General features: G+C 54.6%; 4 protein-coding genes across 4 annotated transcripts; 1 reads left to right on the forward strand and 3 right to left on the reverse strand.

Annotated features, from left to right (window-relative positions):
- Positions 1–512: 512 nt before the first annotated feature.
- IUM83_15682 (uncharacterized protein) lies at positions 513–899 on the reverse strand (the record flags this gene model as incomplete). The annotated part of the gene is made up of 1 exon (XM_067940516.1): positions 513–899. One exon carries the CDS (start codon positions 897–899, stop codon positions 513–515), a length of 387 nt encoding a protein of 128 aa, XP_067782077.1.
- A 1,105-nt stretch (positions 900–2,004) lies between these two features.
- On the forward strand, positions 2,005–2,505 carry IUM83_15683 (uncharacterized protein; the record flags this gene model as incomplete). Its single annotated transcript, XM_067940517.1, has 2 exons — positions 2,005–2,170; positions 2,366–2,505. 2 exons carry the CDS (start codon positions 2,005–2,007, stop codon positions 2,503–2,505), a joined length of 306 nt encoding a protein of 101 aa, XP_067782078.1.
- Positions 2,506–6,778: 4,273 nt separating this feature from the next.
- Positions 6,779–10,072, reverse strand: IUM83_15684 (uncharacterized protein; the record flags this gene model as incomplete). The annotated part of the gene is made up of 1 exon (XM_067940518.1): positions 6,779–10,072. One exon carries the CDS (start codon positions 10,070–10,072, stop codon positions 6,779–6,781), a length of 3,294 nt encoding a protein of 1,097 aa, XP_067782011.1.
- Positions 10,073–11,169: 1,097 nt separating this feature from the next.
- IUM83_15685 (uncharacterized protein) lies at positions 11,170–20,444 on the reverse strand (the record flags this gene model as incomplete). Its single annotated transcript, XM_067940519.1, has 12 exons — positions 11,170–12,104; positions 12,592–14,953; positions 15,014–15,232; positions 15,303–15,473; positions 15,540–16,505; positions 16,567–16,815; positions 16,890–17,117; positions 17,205–17,453; positions 17,526–19,217; positions 19,281–19,503; positions 19,566–19,756; positions 20,346–20,444. The coding sequence occupies 12 exons, from the start codon at positions 20,442–20,444 to the stop codon at positions 11,170–11,172; spliced, it is 7,584 nt and encodes a 2,527-aa protein (XP_067782114.1).
- Positions 20,445–21,096: the final 652 nt, after the last annotated feature.

A 21,096-nucleotide genomic window follows, 5' to 3' on the forward strand; every position in this document is an offset into this window, starting at 1 on the left:
ATTATTGACATTGGCGGCCTGTTCCTGGGGCGAGCCAGTGGAACGCGAGCGGAAGTCCATCGTTGCGCCAGCGCCGCCGTCGCTGGTCGCGCCCCAGAAGCGTGGCCTGCGCAGAAATCAGGTCAGCGGCGCGGCGACGACGAGCCGCTGGCGTGGAGGCGACGGCGCTGCCCGCTGCGGTGGCCAGGCGAAAGGTTGTGTAATGCCGACACCGCATCGCATAGCGTACATGCGAAGGCTGCCTCTGCAGGGAATCGGCGGAGAGGATTTGCTGCCGGCGGCAGCGACGACGACGACGACGACGGGGTCCATGAATTGGAGCGGGGCCGAGAAGTTGGCGAATCATTACATGTTAATGGGTCTAAGAAGAAGGCGTGGGCGCTCCTCCTCCCCTCGCTGCTTACACACTACGTCGCTTGCGGCCGCAGCCCTTGTCCTGCCTCGCCCTCTTGATCTCTCGCCCGCCTGGAGAGGGAAGTCGCGCACACACACGCACAAACACTATCGTACTATCATCCGCGGTCGCGCGCGGGCTCAGGAGAACAGGCGGCGGCTCTGGTTCTCGCCCGGATCATCCACGGCCGCGCGGCCGCGCTGCCCTTTGTGATGCAGAAGACCTTGGCCAGCGTCGTGCCGTCGCCCAGGCCGGCGGCGTCGGCCGCCGCGCGCACGAACGCGTCGTTCTCGATGTAGGCGAACATGCCGCAGAGCTGGCCGAACTGCACGACGCTGTTGGGCGCCAGCAGCACGCGGCCGAGCGCCCGCCGGCCTTCGTGGCCAGGAACGCCACCATGTCGTCCCCACGACCGAGTCCGGCGTGCGCGCCGCGCGGCTGCGACAGCCACTGGCATGGCCACGCCCGCGTCCACGGCGTTGGCGGCGTCCGCGAACTGCGCCAGCGCGTTCTGGTCCCCAGCGCCAGCGCCGGCTCGTCGTCGCTCACGGAGGCGGCGCTCAGGTACTTCCGTCCACCTGGCAACGGCGTCACGCGGTCGGTCGTCTCAACGGACTAGTAGCTATGACACAGCAGCAGTTCACTCACCTCGGCGACGCAGTCTTGGTAGGAGAAGGCGGAGGACATTGCAGGTGTAGCTGGTTGTTGCTGGTGTTGTTGTTGTTGCTGCTGCTGCTGCTGCTGCTGGAGGTCTGGGGTCGTGGGGCCAGAGAGGAGAATGAGAGGGAAGCTGACGTGGTGGCTGGCTCGGCTGCCTGTGAATAAGATTGGGCTCTGGTTGAAGCGACTCGACCTGTGACTGCGACGAGCGGACGACGGCGACGCGCCAATCGCGGCGCGCAGCCGTGCCACACCACGCGCACACAGCCAATCACGAGCCGCGGACTAAGGGATCAGCACGCCTTGCTTGACCAGCAGCATGGCCGAGCTGAGTCAGAGGCGAGCAGATCGAGTGGCTGCACGCGGCCGCTTGATTCCCCTGTCGATCAATTCGTCCCGTCATCGTTTGCCCCATTGGACAGGGAGGCTGCTGTTATCGGCAGCCCCGCAGCCGACGGTGGGGGGGCGGCAGATCGCGGAGGTTCCCGCTCGGGAGGACAAGACCAGGCCTCGAGAACCGGAAGCGCGATGGTCAACTGCAGTCTACAGTACACAATTGCAGTGTGTGTGTGTACCTGCCTGCTGCTGGATCCGCGTACGTTCTCGGCGCGCGGGAGATTCACTCGTGTATAGTCATTCCGCCTGCCTGCACCTGCTAACGCTGCTTGTCAGTTGCGGAGGGCGGCGCTCGCTTGGTTCCGCGCGCTGCAACTTTCCGCCGGCGCCGTTATTTAGCGCAGACCAAGCCTCAATGAGTTGGTAGCGTGGCGCCCGTCGAGCAGCACGTCAGTCGTTGAAGGTTCCCTCTCGCCACACCATCCACACACCTATTTGTGTGCGCCACACAGATACCAGATCCAGCACATAAGCGCAACGACAGCGCAACCTCAAGCAGAAGAAGAAAAGACCCCGAAGAAGCTCGCCGAGCTCTTATCCTTCGCCCCATCGCCATGGACGCCAAGCCCGAAGCCGCCGCCTCGCACCAGCCCGCGCCCGCGCCCAAGCCGGCGCCGCTGTCCCCGGCGCCCCATGACGCAGCCGCGGCGCCCAAGTCGCCCGTGCGCTCGCCCGGCAGCCTGGTCAAGAGCCCCAGCGCCTTCGAGCAGAAGCCGCTGCGTATGCCCAAGCCAATGTCTATTTAAGGCCCCGGCCGTCCCAGACCAGATCAAAAAAATGGAGAAATGAGAGTCTACGGACCATTTTGTCATGAATGAATCACACTGGCGTGAAAATCGAGCCGGAACAGTATCACTCTCGATTAAAACAAAAGATCTCCTAAAAAAATGGGTACTGAGGACCCGTAATTTGCAGGGTGCCTCGTCAACCTTGAAAATGTCGTCGACGACATCGACTGGCCTGTGGCCATCGCTGTGCCACCGCTCGAACTGCGCTTTCTGCAATTTCTGCCATTTCTCGGCAGCACCCTTCGTCTCCGTCGCCTGCTGAAGTAGTGTTGCCAGCTTAGCGTCATCGTACTCTCGAGCTGCTTCATCCAAGCGCTGAAAGCGGGGTTGCTGATAAACTCCTCACCTGCGGCATCGAGCCTGAGAGTATTTGCACAGATGCGTCGCTACACAGAAGTTCACAGATGACTCGAAACGATAGAGCTACATGTTGTCAATGGATTTCCTTCCGGGAATGGCTACCGCCGCTGGCATCCCAATCAGCATCGAGCTCTTTATCATTGCAAAACCGCAAGCAAGACCTTGACGTATCAATTCGATCACGTTCCTAACTACATCTATTACGTAGGTTGTTCACCCGGACGTATGCACATAATTTTGACGAGGACAATCTGGTCTCAGATAAAAGCGAGGGTTTTGCTGCGTGCGATGTTACCACATGATATAGTTGGCTTAACGAGGTCTCTCTCTAAGCCTGCCGAAAGCTTGAGTATGCAGCAATTTTCTAATCCCGTTTGCCGAGTTCGTTACAGCAGCGTACATGTAGTGAAATTTCCCTCATAATTCACACGAAAATGTTCTATTCAAACAAGTACGGATATCATTTATCGGTAGTGAGACCCCATTGAGATCAGGAACGGGGTCGCTAAATTTGAGGTTTGTGCCGGATCGACTGCCAGTGCACACTCAAGCAGAAGATCTCCGTTGTGAGACGCGAGTAGAGGCACCCGAGTAACTTGAGTGGGTTGATGACCACTGCCTCTGGATAGGGAACAGATGAGTTCCACGCGTTGATGCAGAGCCGATTCCCCGCCGAGTCGATCGAGAGCTTGTAACTCTTGGTTCCAGGTGGATCCGAGGAGCACAACGCCATCCAAAATTGCGAAGGTGTCTACTGGAAGCGGTGCAGTTAATGGCGTGTTCGTTGACTCCGAGTCTTCGTCTTCTTGGTCATTTAAGTCGGCGGAGTTGGTGGGAGACAAGTAGCGTAGAGTGAACTGCATCGAGACTCCGACGTCGAAGTGACTAGCACTGTACTGCATCCGAGCCACTTTGAGGACGTGTGGGACCGGGAGCTTTGCGGCCAAGATCCCAGGCAGCCAGACCCGAGGGGGGCCTGTATCGTAGAGTCGTCGACTTTCCGTGAGGAAATGGTGCCAGTCCTGGTAATGTTGAAGGGTGTCATGCAACGACCACGTCGAAGTGGCCGGCGTGGCTACTAATGTTTCACCGAACAAGCCCGGCGGTACTTCATTGCGCAGTACCGAGACAACTTGCTCGCGCACTCTGGCATTCTCTACGTCAGAAAGCATAACCATTTTGGTGTCTTTGATGGGACCTTGGTGCTTGTAGTATTCATCATCATCATTTTCGTCTCCGTCATCGCCCTCAAGCAGCGTACCCCCGAGCGTATGGTAAACAGTACCCGAATCCTCGAGTTTTAGTAGATTCATGACGATTTTCTCCAGAGCAGTGGAACAAGCGTCAATATGCTGATTGTACACAGTGGCCAAAGTCATCATCGTGGGGTTGACAACCAGAGTTTCCGCGTCATGTTCTGCTTCGAATCCACCATTGGCTTCGAGACTTGGGGATTCCTCTGCTTTATCCCAGTTCTCCACGTCGAAACGAGGTGGAAGCGCTTGAGCGATAATACCTTGAAGGACGTTGACCGCGTCTCGCAGCGAGATCGACGCAACCAATTCTGTTGGATCACCCAACAGCACGACACGGTTTCTATTAGTCCACCCGAAAGCTGCCATCCATTTCGGCGGTGGACGGTTTACCGCATCGATTCCGCCAGAAGCTGTCATGAGATCCCTGGAAGTGTCTTCAGGTGATCCACGACGGTTGATCGATTGCTGGAAGCCTAGTAGTAATGCCTGGAGCTTCGTGTTCATCAAGTGATCGATGCTAGTGGAATAATTCCACACCACCTCCAGCCATTGAGCCACTGACAGATTTTCCTGCCGTAAATCCTCGCTGGGGAACGCTAGGAACCCCAACAAGAGCGAGGATTTCACGACAGACACGGAGCTGGAGCCTTTGATCAAGGACTTGGAGGAAGCTTGCACTGCTAATGCCCCATCGCCTGCAGTCCCTCGTAGCTGGTCACGGAGATTCGTCATCTGCCGACTTCGGCCCCGAAAGCTTGGTAAAGTAGCTGGCTTGGCCGCACTCTCTCCGACCGAAGTCTCGCTCCAGCTTACAAGTTGGAGACACTCGCCCCACAGCCTTCGAAGAAACTCCACTTCTTGGTGCCCCGCAGCTAAACGAGTGTATGAACTCAGCACCACCTGCAGATAAATTCGCCGTTCCAGCACCGCGTTGTACTCGGACCCCCTTCCAGTACGCCGACTCTGCTGTGTAAGATGGTGCTGCTTCTTGTCCAAAATCGTAGCGAGGTACTGGTTGATCGCAGTGAGGAAGTCGTCGTCACTGTAATGGAAGGCAGTTCCTACACCACCTGGATGGTGCGGTGGCAGCAATGCTCCAGGATAAACAGCCCTCAACACGTGTGCGCGGAAAACCAAGGTGGCGTGGAATAGTACGAGGCCACTCAGCACCTGCCAGAAGTAGCTCAACGGTGCTCTTGGAGCCATCAAATCGTCATCAGCAGGCTGGACAAGTGCACAAAGCGTTTGAACGCTCGGATGCATGGTCAAACGCAGAATCGTAGACTGCAGACACTTGGTCAAAGACGCCTGGGTTTGACCCCGCTTGACGCAGCGGGTTCTTGCTCGTACTCATCTCGGAAACACACAATGTTTGAGCGAAGGTGTATCGGAAGAGATCGAATGTCGTCCACCGCAGCTACTAGTCGGGGATATGTCGGCGCCATCATATCAATCGCTGAGAGACGATTCACCATGGACTGTGTCGACGTCCGGCGCGCTGTTCCGCTTCTAACGAGAGGCGGTGGCTTCGATGCTGCTGCTTCCTGTAGATTCGCGTTTGAGGCACGACTCGTAGTTACAGCATTTATGGTCGAGTCCATAGTTGAGCTTTCGCTCAACGTAATGCTTTCTGCTTGGCAAGGGGATCGCCGGCAATGGCAAAGCCCAGACTCATGCTGTTGTGGCGCTGGAAAGCTGCGGAGCTAGTACGTCGACTTGAACGATGCAGTATCTGGACCAGCGCTTCCCAATACTCAGGAATCCCAGCAACGCCTTTCATGTTGACAACCGCAAAGGGTACCTCTTCCAGCGCTTCGAGCTGAGTCTTCTCCATTTGCGCGATTTGCCTGAAGTCTTCCGCCATGAGCAAGAGTTGCTGAGTCTCCACGTGATCCTCAGCTGGTTGCACACTTCGCGGAAGAACATAAAGCTGCTCCAGCGGAGTAACTTGCTCATCAATCTCGCCGGCTAGAGCTGCATCATCTTGGCTCACGGCTTGGAATCTCCTCTCGACAAGCATCTTCAGAACACGAAGTTGCAACGTAGGTGATCCCTCCAAACCTTGGAAAAAGACACGTCGGGCAAAGCCAAAACTGTGAAACGAATGTCGTGCTAGAATCACTGCCGCTGTCTTCTCGGGTAGCGCTCGAATCGTACGCAGCCAGAACCCTTCAAGCAACGCCGCCGCCTCCACTTCAGTCACGTTACCCGATCCACGTCTGTGGAAATTGAGAGGAACCCCGTAGCCTGCCAAAACCCGATCACAAATATGCTGCACCAGCTCAGGGAACAGCATGAGGCTTACACCGAGACGCTCGGACCTCGATGGAGTTCCTGGCAAAGCTTTGCGGAGTATATCGTCAACGTCTTCAACGCCGGGGGGCACATCCTCCAGCTTGCATCCGTTGAAAATCGTACTCACCACACGACGTTGGAGATCTGTCCGAGAGGTGGAGATTGAGACAGCTCTACACTCTTCTGCAGTGAAAGTTGTTGATATTTCGTTTTGCTTCCTTAATTTCATCCGAAGCAGAATCGTGCCTACCGATAGCACGGTGCTCGAGTTACGCGAAGTTTCGGGTTCAAACCGCTCTTGAGCTGGTTTGGACTGCGCTGTTGACTGCATCTCTTCCATTGTTATGATCACTTGCAACAGGAACCGATACCAGTCTCCGCTCGGCGAAGCAGGCTGCACCAATGGTATGATTCGAGACACGAGCTTCGTCAGTACGTCTGCTGGAATACCAAAAGAGTTCAATTGCCGACGCGAAGACCCTGACAGCGAAAAACTGGTAGCACTGCGTGCGAATGAACTGAGGCGGTTGCTTGAGGACGGGCGCTTTGTATCTTTCAGCAACGGTGTAGTCGGCGCTGGAGTCGTCCCCAGTGCTCCTGCAATTGTCGTAGCCGATGGCGCCAATGCATCAAGCAAAACGGCAAAAGATCTGCAGCGTTAATGGCGGCGATGCATCCGGCCCAATTCGAGAGACCGTGGTGTTGAACGCGTTGAAAACTGCAGCTCCGGTCCGAGCGATCGGCACGCACTGACGCTTTACCAGTTGAAGTTGTTCCTGGATCTGGCGTCGCTTTTCTCTCAGCACGTGGCGAGCTTCCTGAATCGCTGAAAGCCGTTCGCGCAGTGCCTTGGTCTGTGCGAGAGGGAAATGACTCGTCACTGCTGCAGCTTCCAGTAGTTTCGTAAGCTGGGCGTGTGAGACTTCGAACTTCTGAGCAAGCCGGCCGTGCTCTTTTAGTGCAGACTTCAGCGTGAATGGACCGATGGGCTCTGGGGCGCTAGAACCATCCGCTGGCTTGGGAGTCAAGTTGCTCCAAATCTCGTCCAGCAGCACGTCGACCATATCGCAAGGGTGCAAGTGAGCGTCCATAATCGGCAACATATCTAAAACTTCACCAAACGCGGCTCGATCTGCATTCGACGTGAGAATCAAACGGAAATTCGAGTGCAGCGCGATAGTATCCGTTGTGGTACAGTTGTCAGAGCGCACTTTATACTCGTCCTCGGTCACGTCGGCGTTGGGGCGTTTTTTTGAGATGACTAGATGTTCGACCCCATCAACGCGCTGGGTTTTCCAAGATAAAGCGGCGCGCAGACAAATTCCGCGTCTTTCATCGAGCCGCGGCTCCGAGTCGATAGGTTCGACGTCGAGCACTAGCAGTTGATGGCCCATACTTGCAGCCAAGCGGAACACATCGTCGAAGTCGGGGGCTCGAGCGTACACCATGTGGAGCTGTTGCCAGTGCCAAACTCGACGCGCGCAATTGACAAGTAGTTCTTCCACCTCAGGCGAGAAGTGGGTGATCATTACCACGGGCAAACTCGACGTCGCAGCTATCAAAGACAGCACGGACGCATCCCAAAGCCTACGGCGAGAGAAACTCAGTCCTCCAGCTCCAGTCACGAGTTTCAAGGCGTCTTCCGTCTCCACACACCCGTCTTCAGGATAATCCCCTGAGAACAAGGCAGCCAAGGGTGTTTCGGGATCATGAACTCCCGCTGGAGTTTCTTCATCCAAAGCTGCTGAGCTCTTTAGGACCACAGCAATGGAAGGCATGAAGGTGCAGCAAGTCGAAGTCGGCGGACAACCAGGTGTCAGCCCGCCATAACTAGAGTACGCTGCCTCCCACGCTTGAAAAACTTGCTCTCGACGTGGAGAGTAGCCAAGTTCACACGCATATGCCAGCTCTCCAGCCGAAAGCAAAGCGTTCCAAGTTGGAAGCGAGAACCCGCGGCGCATCGAGCTGGCACTGGCAGCTTCGTGCTGTAATTTTCGGTCTTCGTTCAGAGCTTCCAGTGCCTGTCCTCCACTATCACATCGAGCATCCAACGACGATATTTCACCCGAAAGAGCTTCTTTCCGAGTGATCGCGGCGTCAATCGCTGCCTGCGTAGACTGCCAGGCCTCGTCGGCTTCCATTACGCGCTGCTTACTCACCTGGAACTCCTTCATTATGAGTTGCAGTCGACTTTGGGCCTTTTCGAGTTTGTCGAGCGTCGGCTGCACCTGCTGCCGTGCGGTGGCGTACTGGTAAATCGCACTCACCCAGCCGACCATGGATGCAGCAGCCACGCTTTGACGCTCAACTTCTTCGCGACAAAAGCGTTCGTCACTCAAATACTCAGCTTCGAGCTTGGCCAACGTGGCAGCAGGCACCGCGTCCTTGTTGAACTGTAGCAGTGTCTGAACAACATTGGCGTCACCGAGAAGTAGGCGACGAGCGCTCTCCCAGGACGACTCGAGCTGGAACAGGACACACACGGCACCTAACACCATGTGAACCAGCGGCGGTGGGCTCACGAACGACTTGATCTCGACAATGTGCCGCCTGTCGACGAGTAGCAGCGCTCGGTTGGCCTCTTCCAGACACGCCATGGGTTCTTGCAATTCACGATGCGCCACTTCTTGAGCTTCGTTCGTGACTTGAATCTGTTCGTCCGCTGCTACCTGGAACCGCTGCATGATGAGGCGGATTCGTTCGGCGTCTTCCTTCTGCTCGACCAGCCGAGCTTCGTGGTGAATGAGTTGCTTGCCAATCGTCGTGAGTTGTTCGCTCAGCAGGACGTCACTTGAACGGAGAGCGCCTAGATCCCGATCCAACCGCGTGGACAGCTCCAAGAACCACGATGCCTTCGCTCGAGCGGCTTCTTCGCGCTTGTAGTTCTCGACAACGAACTTGCTGAAGAACGCTGCCATAGCAAACGCCCTCGAGACGGGAGGGTATCCACTCTTGTCAGCGCCGTCTTCTCTCTCGGTTGACCATGCTTCAGCCACAGCGAGATGCATGTCTGTCGCCATGCACACCAAACTCCAGAGACTTCGCTGCGTCTGATGGAGGAAATCGGTCAAGCTCCCGTCCTCCGGTTTGTCGTTGACTTCGTCTTGATGGTCCACGAGAAGCTGCTGCACCTGAGAGTGGAAATGCCCGTACACCAGCGTTCGCAGTGAATCGCGGTCGAGGTGAGGCACCGACACGACATCGCAGATAGCGAAGACATTCGGACTGGCAGCGCGTACGCGACTTTCGTGCCCCTTGTCCACGAGAAGCACTACACGCAGTTTCGAGCACATCCGAGCCACTGCACTCGCCCACTTGCCGCTGGTGACACCAAGCGGCCGGGTGAGAGCCATGACCGTCGCAGCCACGCTCTCGCTTTCCACTTCTCGTTGGCGGCGTAGATCGTCAGTGTCTTGTTGCCAGCGGAGATCAACCCGGGAAAGTTTCGAGCGCAATTCACGCTGGTAGCGCGTCTCCACCAGCTGAAAAGCTTCCAACAGCGGGGTGGTCGGCGACTCTCGCTGCTTCTGATGGAGGATTGCAAGCGCTTGATCCCTTGTCGACTCTGCTTCCGACCGAATTTGCGCTGCTTGGGCAGCGTGTTTCGTCTTCAACGCCAGCAATCGCTCATCGATGACTCGCGTTGCTATGTGAACTTGTTCCTCTAGCGTCAACGTGCCCGGTACTTCTCCAGTGGTCATGAGCGCCTGGATCTGGTTGATCATCGCAGGTGGCAGCAAGTCGAGACGCTTAACCACGAGGGTGGCTTCTTGTCCAGCGACAGCCACGCGTTCGTAGAGTTCGAGCAGAAGTCGCTTCCATCGCAGCGCTAAGCAGCTTTGGACATTCGTGGTGATGTTTTGATCGTCTGCGAGACCCGAAAGCGTGAATATCGCGCCGGCTGGGTCCTGGAGCTCGGGCATTCTCGATAGTGTGGCAAAACGCAGTAAAGTGTCAGCGGCGCTACCGTTGCTATCGAGGAGAAGAAGTCGCGCGGACGGCCTAGCCAGAACGCGATCAATCCGCACTACTGTTTGAGCCTAGTGTAACCAGGAGGTGTTAGTTGTCAGACACATGCAAAACAAAGAGAACTACGCACCAGTTTGAAAGGCACCGGTGGCACGTCTCTCGGTAGCGCTATCGCCTTTTCGATCCTCCAGGACGCAAAATCATTTGAGTTGAGTTGAAGGTGCGCAGGTCTCGGAAGTATAGCTGTATGTTAGCGGTTGACACTGCTTCCATGTCGTCTTCAAAGCTGATCTCGGCGTATATCCACGAGTTCCCGCTCGATCCAGATTCTAGACTCTTTTGCACCAGGAAACTAGCGCTCTTGCGTCGGATAATACGCCCGGATGGATCGGAATCGCTTGAACCAGCGATGCTATCCTCTTCAGTCACGGAATCCATCGAGTGACCGCCGTAAAAGATGTTGGAAGGCACAAACGCCCAGAGACATCCCATCATGGCCGCTCGATGTTGCTGCTCCCGGAGAGAATTGTACTGCTGACTGAGTCGAGGCGCAATTCTACTTCCACGTGAACTCGAAGCAGAACTTCGAGCAGCGAACAAAGTCAACAACGTGGCAGCATTCTCGTCGTTGGTAGACTGACTAGGTTGCACCGATTGCCGTTTGGTCCCAACAGCAAAGCTGATACTTGGGCCAGCCCCACCGACAACCGACTCGCTCGAGCACTGGCACGGCGTTGAGATACCTGGGATATCTGCATTCGCATGCGTGAAATCTCCCCGTCACTTCGCTATCCTGTCGTGAAGTACACAACCCCATTGAAGGCTCTCGTAATGTCCGACAACACTCGTGCGTCCACAGTCTCAGCAGCGTCTCCACATCTGCCAACAACGACGGACTCACCCCTCCAAGACCTTCGTACACTCGCGCTAGATCTTGCAAGTGATACTTGTACGTCGCCCGGAGTCGATCCCAGACCACGGTGGTCGCTGCAAAACTAGAGGAAGCGCGAATCGAACGGGGTGGGCAGTGTTGTAGACTTTGACGAGCTACTCAGGCCCCAGTGACTCTGCAGTGCCTGTCCGAAGATGTGATGAAGTTCTTCAAGTCCACACGACGGCGCGAGGACCGGGAAAACTGGGACGTGAGCTTCCGCAGCGGTTCTTCTCGGCTCACCTTGTTATCTGCTGGTTCTAAGTGGTCGACGTGCATTGAGCCGAACGTCATGAGGTTTTCGACGGAGATCGGCAGACAACTCGAGCCGCGATAAACTTTTCCATGCTCCTGAACAGACCTCAAATATGCGAAGATGGATGGGTATAGCGGCTGTGATGTGGAATCCTCGGCAGGGATAGCGAGGTGCAAGTCGTCCAGGATGAGCAGCGCCGTCTTGCCTGGAGGTGGCTCAAAGACGCCAGTTCGTTCACGCTGGAGCATTCTCTCCAGACAGTTTGCTAATTCAACGGCTGCTTCGCCGTTTCTAGAGCTTTCGTTGCCATGAGGGATGGAGAAGAAGAACGGGATAACATCGCCACGGTCGAATTGACGCACCAACGCTGTCTTGGAGACGTCTGTCGACGGTGTGATGACCAAAGGAATGCCCTCTTCCGCCTCGACAACGGACGCTATGGATCGGTTGTCACTTGTGGTACTTCGAGAGACTTGAAAACTGACGCCCTCCGCACCCGTGTCCTTCTGAAGGCGCATAGCCATCCACGTAACCAGCGAGATTTGGCGCAGTCGAAGACGCTTCACCGATGCGAGTGTGGCAGCTTCCATCGTCTTCGAGAAGTCAGGCTTCTTGGTTTTGTTATCGTCCTCATCTGTCGCTTGCTGCGCTTGGGGCAGCTTCGAGACTCCACCAGCAGCTATGATCGACTTAATGACGTCCAATTGACCAAGGAAGTTGCGAGCGAGCGTAGTTCGCCGCCCGCTGTCACCACTAAGTAGTAGGATGCCTCTGCCTGAACGGAGCCCTTCATTGATAGCTGCGTGAACCAGAAGACTGAGCTGTCGTAGGCACAAACAGCGCGCTAATGTTGCTGTTAGTGCTGACTTGTGGCGGCAGTGCGACGTGACGTGACCCGCTCACGATCGACACAAAGCGATGACCCTGAAGATCTAGCAAAGTCTCAAATAAATTCACGTCTAGGCCACAACCTAGCCAAGCTGGCGAAAGATGTTCAAATTCACGCCTCAGGACGTCGCTAACTTGGCGCTGGATAACCGGGTGGCCACCAGTGCAAGCTGCGAACCCCCACATGATGCTGTATATCAACGCCATTTCCACTCGAATTTGCCCATTCGAAAGTTCCGCTGCGAACTGCATGAAAGACTCCGAACTGGAAGCAGTTTTCGCACTTCGATTTGCTGGATCTGGCAGCGTAGATGCAGCGCTGACAAGCGACTGTAGTAGTGATGTCAGGTTCGCTACGCGCTGGAGAGCGGATAGATATACTGCGCCGGCGGGGATACCGTCAAGAATTGTGGCGAGTTCTGATAGCAGTGAAGACTTGATAAGCCACTTTTCAATCACGTTGAACGTATCAGTAGTGGACCATGACTGGGGCTTCAGCGCTTCCGGCTGCTGTTTTGCGACTCGCTCGCGTTGAATTGTCAAGTATCGGTGCAGATACGCCGTCGCGATGGTCATTTTCGCCTCAGCGCCAGCCGACGTTGTGCGCCGGTACTTCTTCCTGGAATCGTTCACGGCTTCCTCTCTTCTGTCAGCATTCAAATGCAGAATAGTGTTCACATGAAGAAACCTTGGTGTTGCATCGCGAAGCTGCAGGACTTCGAACATAAAGCGAAGATTTGGTGGTAATGTCATGAACTCGCCGTCTTCGAACGCCAGTAGTGGAGACACGGTGCCTCTAGGGTACGACAGCACACCTAAGAGTCCTTCAAGCCAACGCAAGTCGAGGGCATCATCGAAAACCACCCACACCTGGTTGGGCAAGTCCAGAAGCGATTCCATCGGTTTAACTGCACTGGGACCTTCTGAGGTATCAGCAGCGTCAGCAACAGCATTTGGTACGTAAAGTTCTTGCGCTTGACGAATTAGCTGGCCCAGGATGCTCGGTACGCGACCGTGACCATCAGGGGAGACTCCTCCGTACAGTTGAGAGACTGTCAGCGCCATGGGCAGAACGACTCTGACGGCCACACTCGCTGCTGGGACCTTCTCCACTTTACTCTTCAAGTACGAGTTCGACCGCTTGGTGAGGGCGGACGGAGGCGAGCGGACAGTTTGTGGTGGTTTGTTCGCGTCGTCTTCATGCGATGGGGTTGCACCACTTTGGCCGCGACGCTCGAAGCAGAGCTCAAACGCCTTCGCGAGCACTTGGTACGTTGTAGTCTTGCCCACCCCCGGTGGACCTACCAAGACAGTGCTCACACTGAACGTCAGCGCCGTTGCCAGGGATGCAATCGAGTTCAACATCATGCGGCGAGGAACAAAGTGCAGCTCTTGGGTTGCGAGCATAATGCACTCAAGTAGTTCGGGCGGCACTCCAGTGCTAGGCTCTAGGGTGTCGCACATGGAGTACTCGTCGTCCATAGTAGCAAAATGGTTGTGAAGAATGGTTTCAAGTGCTTTGAGTCGGTCCGAGTCAATTCGAACGCGGAAATACTTTAACATGGCTTGGTGAAGCAGAAAGTGTTGGTGTGCCTGAACGCTTTGGGTCGCAGATGCTGAACGCTCGTCAAGCTGAGCTGCGGCATCCCTGATGACGGACTTTAGGGCCGCGAATCTGAACGGGTTTCGGTGAGATTTCGACACTGCTCCATCCATTATTTCATAGTCCGAACGAGCTTGCTCCCACACTAGCAGTAGCTGTTTAGAGAGCTCACATGGTTCAACGAAGCCTCTGCTCAATAGCAGAGCCTCGACGATGTACTCCTGACCCCATTGAACGATCGCAAAGCGACTCAATGGCTCCGTCCAGATGCGGATTTCCTCGGCATCTGCCACCGCCAAGCCAGTATTTGAAGGAAAAGCTACGAGCATCGCAGTCCCAGGAACAAACGTGATCGGTGAGCGATGGAGTCCCACAATCGGATTCTTGGTCAGCACCGCGTGCTCGATAGACGCTAATGTGGTGGCCAATGTCTTGATCAACGGTGCGTTATCACTTGCATTGTCTGCAAGCTGTTGGTTTGCGCAGAACGTTCCTCCAGCATACAGCGCTCCGATTAGCAGACGGGTAGCGTGGGTATACGAGTTCAGCGTGGCGCTGAAGTTGCGTCGGCCCAGTGTCGAGCTCACCTGCATACTCAGTGTTCGTTTCCCACTTTCCTCGGGACCAGTCAAGATGCAGCCTTGCGCGTGTCGGATGCAGGCAAATAGCGTGAAAAGCGAGCGCAAACTACTCGGTGTCACCACAACATCATCATGCGGACTCAAGTAGTTGAAGCCGTACGGGATGTTCAGCGTGTTCATTTCCACGTGACACTCATGCCCGACGGTCGTCGCATCATCCATCCGGTACTTCAGCTGGTACTCCCAGTCGACAGCTAGCCCTCCAGGCGTCAAGGATGACGCAGGATTTGGCTGTTTCGAGGCCACGTGACTGGCAAATGCATCGCGGAATTGTATCTCTTGCAGATGCAGCCCTGCTCGCAGCGTGATTTGGCGTGGGGACAGTTTCAACTTGAAATCATGTTGTAGATTTGATGAACTGGATGGTGGAAGTAGCTGCTGCATGACTCGAGAGCTGTGAGAGGAGAGTTCGTCCATGATTCGATCAAAGCGACCGATGCCACTGGCGCTCATGATGTCCTGCAATCCGTGCTCAACGATTCCACAACGAACAATACGATCCGCCAGTAGGATGCTCTACCAAGAAACAAAGTTAGTTGCACCTATGGTAATCTTCACAAGCTTATCATCACGCACCTGGACTGAGAAATGGGAGATGCCAATCTTTGGCGCGGTGGCTCCTTGTTCAGACCTCTCGTAGCGATCCAACATCTCTATGGCTTTCTTGGTTGACCGTCGCAGTTGCTCAGCCAGTCGTTTCTCGACAGCAGCTAGCCACTGCTCTACTGGCCCTTGAGCTTTGAGATTCTTGCCCATGGGGATAATTTCAGCTTCTCCATGTACCCGGGATGTTACCTGAACAACACTCATGTTGGTCCAACTCAAATCACCCAATAACTATGACAATGAATTGTGAGAAACGAACCTGCAAAATATCCTGAAAGCCATCTCGAACCCCAAATACAATTCGGCCAACATTGTCGAAACATTGGTAGAGGAACGATGGGATACAGCTCACATCCCGACACTTTGACAACAGCGTCGCCAGCTCCAAGTCGGACAGCTGGAAGAAAGCCGGAAAAACCTGACGCTTTATCTGCTCAAGCACACAACGTTTACTCCTAAAACAAGTTCTCGACAAAAAATCAGCTAACAGACGTACCTCAAGATGATCAGCCAACGTTTTCGCTGCGGCTTCGAAGCCTTCAAGAATCACTTGCAGCGTCTGTCGGTGATCCGCATTCACACCGAACGGGAGACACGACGAGCGATTAAACAAGCCGTGGTTCAACGTACGCCACGCTGTGTCATGCTTTTGCAGCTGCTTCGCTTCCTCAGGAAATGTCCGCGCAAAGTCGATGGAAACTAACCGCTGTGTGTAGTCCCATTTGCGCTGACAGACTTGCAACAGCTCCAATGATTCCTTCGTGTGGTCGAGATCGGAGAGCATCTTTGGTAGTCGCTCCTGCACGACGAGGGAGTAGGTCGACAGGTCCATGACCCGAAGCAGCACTTGGCTCTCTTCGATAAGAGAAGAAAGTTCGACACAGTCGCCAATACAATACACGTCGCGGCCGTCGCGATCCTTTCGAGCTTCCACTGGGATTTCTTGAGCTTCCCAGGTACGAACGACGCTCATGAAACTACCAGCAATCGCAGCCTCGGCTGAAGCTTCTTCAGACACGTGTCGGATCGCTGTGCCGTGCGCAACAGCATTAACCTCTAGCAATTGCTGCACCTGTATATCGAGGCGCGGGCTGAACGATTCGGTGGTAGCATCGAGAACAGCGAATTCATCCTCCTCTGTGGCTTCAGTATTTTCCACGATAACTGGCATTAAGGAGCATTGCATTTTGTGCTCCAGTTTGCTCCAGTGACGCTCTGCCAAGTGTGGATTACGTAGATCGCGGATCACAGGGGCAAATCCGTGCAGCGTAGCTTGCAACTTCTCCAGTCGCTCGAGCTCAAATCCCCCAGCAACTTGGGTAGCGCATTGTCGGATATTCTCAACTACTGTATCAACGCGGCTGGCTACCTCGCCCATCTTGTCCAGATCAACGGAGCGGATCGTGTCGGTGCCGCAGTTGTCCAAGTGCTCGTCGGCCTCGCACACAGCCTCCCAGAGTTCCTACAGAACATGTAACTTTGGTTAGCCGATATTGTGCAAATGCCACGTCAGCTATACGTACCCTCTTGAGTTTGAGTTCTCCAGCCAAGATATTCAAGTCTTCAAAGTCTCTACTCTGAAGAGGGAGGCCACCCGAGGCATCATCAAATACCAGTTGGATACGTACAAGCCGTCTCGCTTCCTTCTGCATCTCCTGGGCTTCTTCATACAGTTTCACCGCGCTGTCACGAGCATCCTGACAAGTGTTACTCTGAGCTACTATCGCTTGGTCACTTGCTGCCGACTGCAGGCAGCTGATCTTTCGGCCAAGCTATCAAACCAAGAGATGCATCGATGAGAAACTCTCTACCATTTCAGTGAAAGTAGCAAGTCTATCGTGCATACCTTGGCGAGGTTTTCTGTCAGTAATGGCATGTAACTCGTCAGATCCGCGTCACGGTTCGTGTACGCTTCTTGGACATGCGACTTCAGTGCCTGGAACTCCGGCTCGCACAGCTCGAAGGCTTTGATTGTGTCGACGGGGGCAGTGAACTTCAACTTGTCAAGAACACCAAAGAAGTCCTGCAAGAACGTCAAATCCAGCTCCTTGTCGAGAATTTCATCGTACACTTCCTAGAAATTGAAATGCCAGACACAAACAGCCGTGAGCTCTATCAGTTTGGTGTCAAGGTTGGTTCCGGACTGCTCAACAAGACGAACCCGAAGATTCAAAAGGTACGTGGTGAAGGCGTCCAAGTTCTGCGCCATGGGTTTCTCAATCTTGGTGTTGGAGAAGTTGATATAGTGTAGAAACTCGTCGCACTTCTCGCAGGCAAGGCGTGGTAACAGCTCGCGCATCGCGTCAAGGCACCGTGCGGGCGATGGAAGTAGCTCTGCCTGCAGCTGCTGCATATCGAAGTGCAGGAATTCGACGTTTTCCGACATCCGTAGCGTCTCCAAAGCACTTAGCTGCACACAAGGATAATCAAACCAGTTTGTCAGAATCAAGCTTGCTCAGCGATTGAAACTACTCCACTTTACCTGCTCAATGAAGTGGTTCGCGTCGCTCTCCATCTCCCCAAGCGTGTACTCATTCCGTCTAAATAGTCGCGCCTTGAGTTCGAAGTTCACGCTATCGTTTTGCTGCCGAAGCTCGAGAACTTTGGAGTATGAAGCTGCAAGGTCAGCGGCGCCACTCAACGCACTGCGTACCAAGTCTTGAATATCATCGCGAGCGGATAAATAGTGCAAGTCCTCCTCCATCCTCTCTAGAAGCCGATTAGCTGGGCATCGGAAGCGTTCTCCCGCATCAAGACCATCATTATCGTCACTATCGTTTTGGAGCTCTTCCAGTTTGTGAACAGCGCACAGCGTACTCCGACGAGAAGAGGTACCTGCTGTCGCAGGTCGTGACGAATCCAATGTTGAGTGCAAGTTGAGCGCTCTGATGTCATCAGCAAAATCGAGAATGGAACGAAGCTCGGGGCTCGAAAGCAACGGTGGCACCTCACGGAAAGCCTCAGTAAAACCCACGATAATTCTCTGCAGAACGCGCATGAGCTTCGCGAGTTCGGGTTTAAAGCAGATCTCGTACCTCTGTCGCCCTCGCTTTTCCGGTACGGCACTCGTTCCCACGTCTAGAGCGAAAAGTGGCTGGGGGCCGAGACAGGGGATCGATAGCACTTCTTGCTCGATCACCGAAGGCTCACGTCCATTCCCTGTTGGTACTCCAGGTCCATTGGAGAGGGAGTTGGCGACATCGGTCTTGGTTGTTGCGAAAATTGACTTGTTTGCTGCGGTAAACGGCGGGAGCACCAGAAGCTGTAACAACGCGTTTTCCGCGACGAAGAAGAGATCGTCCACGCTAAACGTCTCCGAATTGCCGCCAGCGTAGTTGCTGAGACCATAGAAAAACAACGCCTCGAGCTTGATTTCCATCGATGCGACCGACATGGACGATAGCGTGGCGTCTGTATCATTTGAAGACGGAACTCGTAGCTTGCTTTCCCACGCAGCATGAAGGCATGCTTTGATCTGCTGCTTTGTTAGCGGAGCACGGTCGAACGAGCTTTGTCTGGACTGAGTTGAGCTTGAAGGATCAATGCTGCCTTCACCTGGGGGCTGCGTGACTCCCAAGGTCTGATGCATTACCGCCACAAAGTCATCATGATCGGTGAGCCGCACAATGGTTGCTGCGTTGGCGCCACGAAGCACGAAGTCGTGGAACAAATCGAGACTTTGCTTGGCCACACGCGCGTACGTGTCCAGCAGAAGAAAATCGACCAGCAGCATGAACCTGGTGAGTTGTTTGCACTTGCGCCGCTTGATAGACGCCATCGTCCATCGGATCTCCTCGAGCTCGTCCACCTGAGCTGTTGAGGGGCGTGTGTGCTTTGCCTTCACCAGCGAATGCCTGGGCTCTGACAGACTCGCCAGCACCAGCGCGTTTCGCGCCTCCACAACCTCCGGGGTTGGAAGTTTGACGGATTGGAAGTGGCTGTGGCGTAAGAACTGTTGGTGCGCCGACGCCAAACCTTGCTCACAATGGACGTAGTTCTCCAAGATGTGGAAGTTGCTACTCTTGCGAACGGACAAAGCGAACTCCTGACCAGGGAATCCTACGTGCAACGGTGCCATGTCCTCCAAAAACATCCGGCAGACACCCGTCAAAATGGTCTGGATGCGTGTGATGATCAGTCGAAGTTCGCTTGTCCGCTTCTTCAAAAATTGTGTCTATCGGACGGAATTCAGGTTAGTTTCAAGCGATCTTATTTATCAAGCGCACCAACTACGTACATTAGCGGCGGTGAAGCGTTCCAAAGTGTACGTCTCGCCGTCGAAATCCCACATTAGCTGCAACTTTGAAAGCCTGCTCAGCTCCATGCGCACTTCCCGCATGCCGCTCAGCAGTATTGGATACGAAAAGTAACAATCTGCGATGAGATTCTCCCGTGCGGCTTCGCGCTTGCTCCCTCGCACCCACTGCCTCCAGGACATGAACACTTTGCGATATCGAAATCTACACACCGTACGGTTAGCCCTCCGTTTGGTTGATACTACGATCAACCGTGGCAACAGCACCTTGAAAAGGTCGACAGGCTCCGCAGCCTGGTGAATTGCGCCTTCTGGGTCTCCCAATCGCTCATAGACAAGAATGTTGATTGGAAGTTGTCGCTTTTCAGATGAAACGTGTAGCCCCCTCGACTGATCGTGTAGTAGTCCCAGTGCGCATCCTGCAGCTGATTGATACTCCCACCTCCGAAAAGCGTTTCCTGGATATAATACAAAAATTCGTCCGTCAATCGTAGCTCCATTCTGGCCGCCAGAAATTCTGCGCTCGTACATGCGTGACTGGAACGATATCGTACGGGTCATAAGGCAGTCCATGCTCCAAGTAGTGTCGAGGTACTGCATATACAAACGTGTCTTCAATATGTTCTCTCGTCGACGCTAGCATGCGATCACCTGCACGATTGCACACATAAATCAAAACATGTATTTCATCGAGTAGTTCACCAGCACATTACCTCTTGACTGGCCTGAACTGGGACGCGTTCTCAAAGCTGACATGCTGCGTGCTGCCTTTGTCGAGCGGGATACAAGTGACACACAGCTAGAAAGTGAAGCACTGCTCTTATCCAGAGCTCGGAACGGTTGGTAGCGCAAGCCAGCAGCGGCCGAGTGAGGTCTCTTCATTCCACTCGTAGCTCTCCTCCCCGACAAATTGCTCGAAGCCTCGACAGGTTGACGTGAATCACCCAAGAGGCTCGAACGATGCGATGAAGGCGCCGCAGCCGCTGAAAACGGGCGTTTGGCGTATCCAGCCTGGCGAACAACAGCTGACGATGTCCCTGGCCGCACCATATCCTCCTTCCCCGACGTCAGACACGACTCGAGCTCTCTCTCGGTCTCTTCATCCTGGTTGCTCGGAACAGTATTCGTGTCCTGCACCAGCTGCATCCGATGTCGACTAACTTGTCGACTAGCTGTTCCGATGCGAAAAAAAAAAAAAGTAGTGGTGTCTATAATCAAAACTCGATTCGTGACACTCTGAACCACCGAAATCCTCCCTACCTGCATTAGCAGACTTTGGGCGCATTGGTGGCTTCATGAACACCCCCTTTTCGTCGCTGGAACCTGCTGCCCCTGGGGCTCGAGGGGTCTGCCGGAGAGCTGCAGACCCTGGTCGGGGGCTCTCAAGTCGTTGGCGAAGCTGCCGAAATGACAAAATATGGTAGGTCAGAGCTGTTTACTTTAACTAAAATGCTTAAATGCAGCTCGAACCAGCAGTGAAGACGACTCTTTCAGTGCGTTGACGGTTGTTGCCAGTCGCTCGGGTGCCGATGGGAAAGCTGAAGAAGTTGAAGTTGAAGTTGCACTGTATGCCGCCAATGAACTGCGCGAGGCCCCCGCCGTGCGAGGTCGCAGCTTGGGGGGAGCGCCGAAGTGCACGTGGTCCTGCATGGGGACGGCCACAGCTAGGCGGCGGATACACGACGGTTCACTTGACACTAGTTCAATTCTGGAGCGGCGAATAATTGCAGCCGTAAAATTAACGAATCGAAGGTGAACGAAGGGTTTTCAAGGGTTCTGAGAACACAGCGCGATGGAA

Source organism: Phytophthora cinnamomi (assembly GCF_018691715.1).
Source record: "Phytophthora cinnamomi strain GKB4 chromosome Unknown Contig111, whole genome shotgun sequence".
In the NCBI taxonomy this organism is placed as follows: domain Eukaryota; phylum Oomycota; class Peronosporomycetes; order Peronosporales; family Peronosporaceae; genus Phytophthora; species Phytophthora cinnamomi.